Raw genomic sequence first — 3,358 nt, 5'->3', positions numbered from 1 at the left:
AAATGCTTCTCAAAATTTGTGGATCGAGTAATGGAGCGTTGCAAAACATCACAACTTAAATCATTCCTGTTAGGTCTTTCTCGTCTTTTAGTGCAAAGGTCAGACTTGTCAAAGTGGATTAATGAAGCAGTTTGGAATCGAAGGAATCTTCTTTTTCAACATCTGTTCATGTTTTTGTTTGTACTTTGTGCTGTTATTATTTGTTTTTCATACTTTGTATTTGGTTGGTTGGCATTGCTACGATATGATATAATTTCAAAGTAGAATGAAATTAATTTGTATATGGATGACATTGTTAGAAAAGTAGGATGCAATGAACAAACAGTTTAGGATTATCATGTATCTATCTTTACTTGTAAAAAAGAAACATACTCCATTGCACTAATCAATTCAATTCATCTAATCTAATGCTTAACAAAGAAAATGTACATCATTAAATGAATTAGCAGTAAATAGAATCTTTTAGTTTAACTTACACATGAAAATAAACAAAATCCTTTTTGTGACTACTTTTTTCGCATCTTGAATCTGGATACTGGTTTGGATGCAGGAGCAGGTGGTTGACCGGTTTGACTTTTCTCCGTGTTATGAGTGTGCTCCACAATAGAACCCGTAAATGCCTACAAACCATACATTTTCATATTTTCATTAAACAAACTAAATATGCTTGAATTTCCACAAAACTTACCTTGCTACTATCATTTCTAGTGCTCAAAACCTGCAAAACATATCATATGCCAGTTGTCATCATAATTAATAACATCATCATCATCATCATGATGCAAACAAATCAAATATTCTTTACTATACCTCGTTTTTGGACACAGGTGTATTGGGCAAACTCTCCAATTTCTTTTGCTCTACAGCTCTTGGAAGAGTGTTGTTGGATGCACTGGATGTTGGAGCTTTTATATTTGAAGATAAATCTAAATCTGAATCTGAACAAACAACTTTTGAGCACAATGATCTTGAAAAATAATGAAATTCAAACAGACAAATGGGTCAAAATATACAATACAACCATAGATGTTAAAGAAAACAGACTCACTTTTGGATACAGGAAGAGCTGATGACTCTTTTGGCTGCAGTTTTCAAGTAAATGGAGTAATTAATAACTAGCTGACTTTTAACCCATATCAAGTAAACACAAACCAAATTGACATTTTTTCATGTAAATAGACTGGAATTGCCACTTGTAATAAAAATGGAATTAAAATCATTCAAACATAATAAGAAAATATGAGGAAAGATTAGCTACTCAACTTTACTTATTATTTAATAACTCAAGATCTAACCTCTGAATGTATAACCTCAGGTTCAATATGTGTATGACTTAAAAGGTGACTTAAATCAGGTTTATCTTCATCTTCAGCTTCCTCAGCCATTTCTGATTCCATTTCTTCTTTTTCAAGTTCATCAATCCGGGATAAGATACGCGCAAAATCATCTTCACCTGGTGTTGGTGTGTCCTTTTCTTCTTCATCAGAAACTTCATCAACATAGTCTTCTCTTATTTCTACAACACCCTCCTGTTTATATAATTAATAACTGTGTATCAAGATTTATATTAGAAAAATAAATATAGACTTACTGCAGCCTCAGTAGCTGTTTCATCAAAAAAGGAGGCCTCATACTTGAGATCCTTTATTACAGCATTAAGGTTTTCAATTTGTGACTCTAGATCCTTTCCTCTTCTTTTCAGAATCTCAATTGTTTGTTTTGATGTTCTATCAGCATAGTAACCTTCTCCTAATAGAACCTGTATATGGCTTATAATTATGAATTGTAAAGAGAGAGAATTGATGAACACCACAATTATAAAATTACCAGGAATTCATTAGTATGTATCAATTTTCCAGGAAAGAATGCTGCCTTCCCAAAAGGAACCTGAAAAACATGCCACAAATATCTACATTTTCACAAACACTGAAATTACTATGAATGAAATGAGAAATTGATTATTGGTGTAGAAGACTTGCCATTATATCATGGTGCAATTGATCAGGGAGCTTCTTAACAAGATTGACAAGGTTTGTGTTGTCATTGAGGAAGCCTTGGAGCTGTTGAACCTGTTTTTGATATTCAGATATTTGTTCTTGGACACGTACTGATGCTTTTTGGGCATCCTCAGGTGAGTATATTGAAGATAAGGATGTCACTGTTCCCTTCACAGGTTCTCCCATGGCCCACCCACCCTGTTCCCTCTGAATATTGTGTCCAATCTTGTAAAAGAATCAATAAAAAGGTAATATGGTCATTTTTTAAACGAATATTAAAAATCAGTAATGGAATCAATAAGAGGGTAATGTACAACATTTGAACAAGCTCCATCTTTAATTTGTAAAAGAATCAACAAAAGGGTAATGTAATGTACTTGTTTGTTTCTTTCTTTCTCATACCTATTTATAACAACTCTTGAAACCATTAATGCTTCCAAAACCATATTCTTTTCACTAAGTACACATCTATAAAAATACATTTGAATCCTAACTTATTCCATATATAATACTATGAGCAGCCATCATATTCGTAAGGGGGTGCAATTCTAATCTGGAATTCCTTCAACCCACAACAAATTCAATTCAATAGAAATCAGTGCAAGCACACAATCATGTTTCCCTGTAAATTCGCCCAAAAATTTAAACAGAGCTCGTTTGATTTCACTTTTCTTGACTCCATATCTCCCAAGACTTCAATAAAAACTAGAGATTATAGACTATAAAATAAAATTGGATAAACCCTAATGGAAAAAAATGCAGTGGCGCCGATGATGGAGGTTCTAAACAAGCAAAAAAATCCAAATCGATAACAGAATCGCTGATAGATTTACCGGAGGTGTCGTTCTCTGTCGGAGAGGAGGGGCTCCACCGGCAGGGTGTCGCTGGAAAGCGCTGGACGGCGGGGCGGAAGGAGCCGGCGCCAAGAGAAACGTCGGAAGTGGGAGAAGCTGTCGACGTCGAGAACTGAGAAGAAGAGAAAGGGGCTGTCGAAGTGAAAATGAGAAAAGGAAATTGAGGTATTTTTGTTCTAAATAATAGGGAAATGGACTTAACAAGGTAATTAACTTTTCAGTTTGTTCATATCTGGGTAACTATCTTTTTTTTGTACACATCTAGGTAATGAACTTTTTGGAAGTGTTCACATATGACCATTATGACTGGCTGTAGCAGGTTATATCCGGTCATAACCAGTCATAATGGTCATATGTGAACATTTTCAAAAAGTTCGTTACCTAGATGTGTACAAAAAAAGATAGTTACCCAGATGTGAACAAACCGAAAAGGTAACAGTAAAATACACGAATGATCTCTGTAGTTTGGGTAATTTGTGTGTTTGGTCCATAACTTATTTTTTAAAC

The 3,358-nt window shown here is 34.3% G+C and overlaps 1 protein-coding gene across 2 annotated transcripts; it reads right to left on the bottom strand.

Annotated features, from left to right (window-relative positions):
- Positions 1-325: 325 nt before the first annotated feature.
- LOC145101481 (Prefoldin chaperone subunit family protein) lies at positions 326-3,011 on the bottom strand. 2 transcript variants are annotated; one of them, XM_079038686.1, is made up of 9 exons: positions 2,831-3,011; positions 1,980-2,222; positions 1,828-1,887; positions 1,592-1,759; positions 1,296-1,529; positions 1,049-1,082; positions 811-938; positions 689-718; positions 326-620 (listed from the first exon to the last, which is right to left on the bottom strand). In XM_079038686.1, exons 2-9 carry the CDS (start codon positions 2,181-2,183, stop codon positions 507-509), a joined length of 972 nt encoding a protein of 323 aa, XP_078894812.1. In that variant the 5' UTR covers positions 2,184-2,222; positions 2,831-3,011; the 3' UTR covers positions 326-506. The 2 variants fall into 2 exon arrangements, with proteins under 2 accessions (XP_078894812.1, XP_078894813.1); XM_079038687.1 differs by having other exon boundaries at positions 811-932.
- Positions 3,012-3,358: the final 347 nt, after the last annotated feature.

The sequence above is a fragment of the Lactuca serriola genome, chromosome 4 (genome assembly GCF_051521515.1).
Source record: "Lactuca serriola cultivar US96UC23 chromosome 4, Lser_US96UC23_V15, whole genome shotgun sequence".
In the NCBI taxonomy this organism is placed as follows: Eukaryota; Viridiplantae; Streptophyta; class Magnoliopsida; order Asterales; family Asteraceae; genus Lactuca; species Lactuca serriola.
This window is presented reverse-complemented; position numbering and strand designations above follow the sequence as displayed.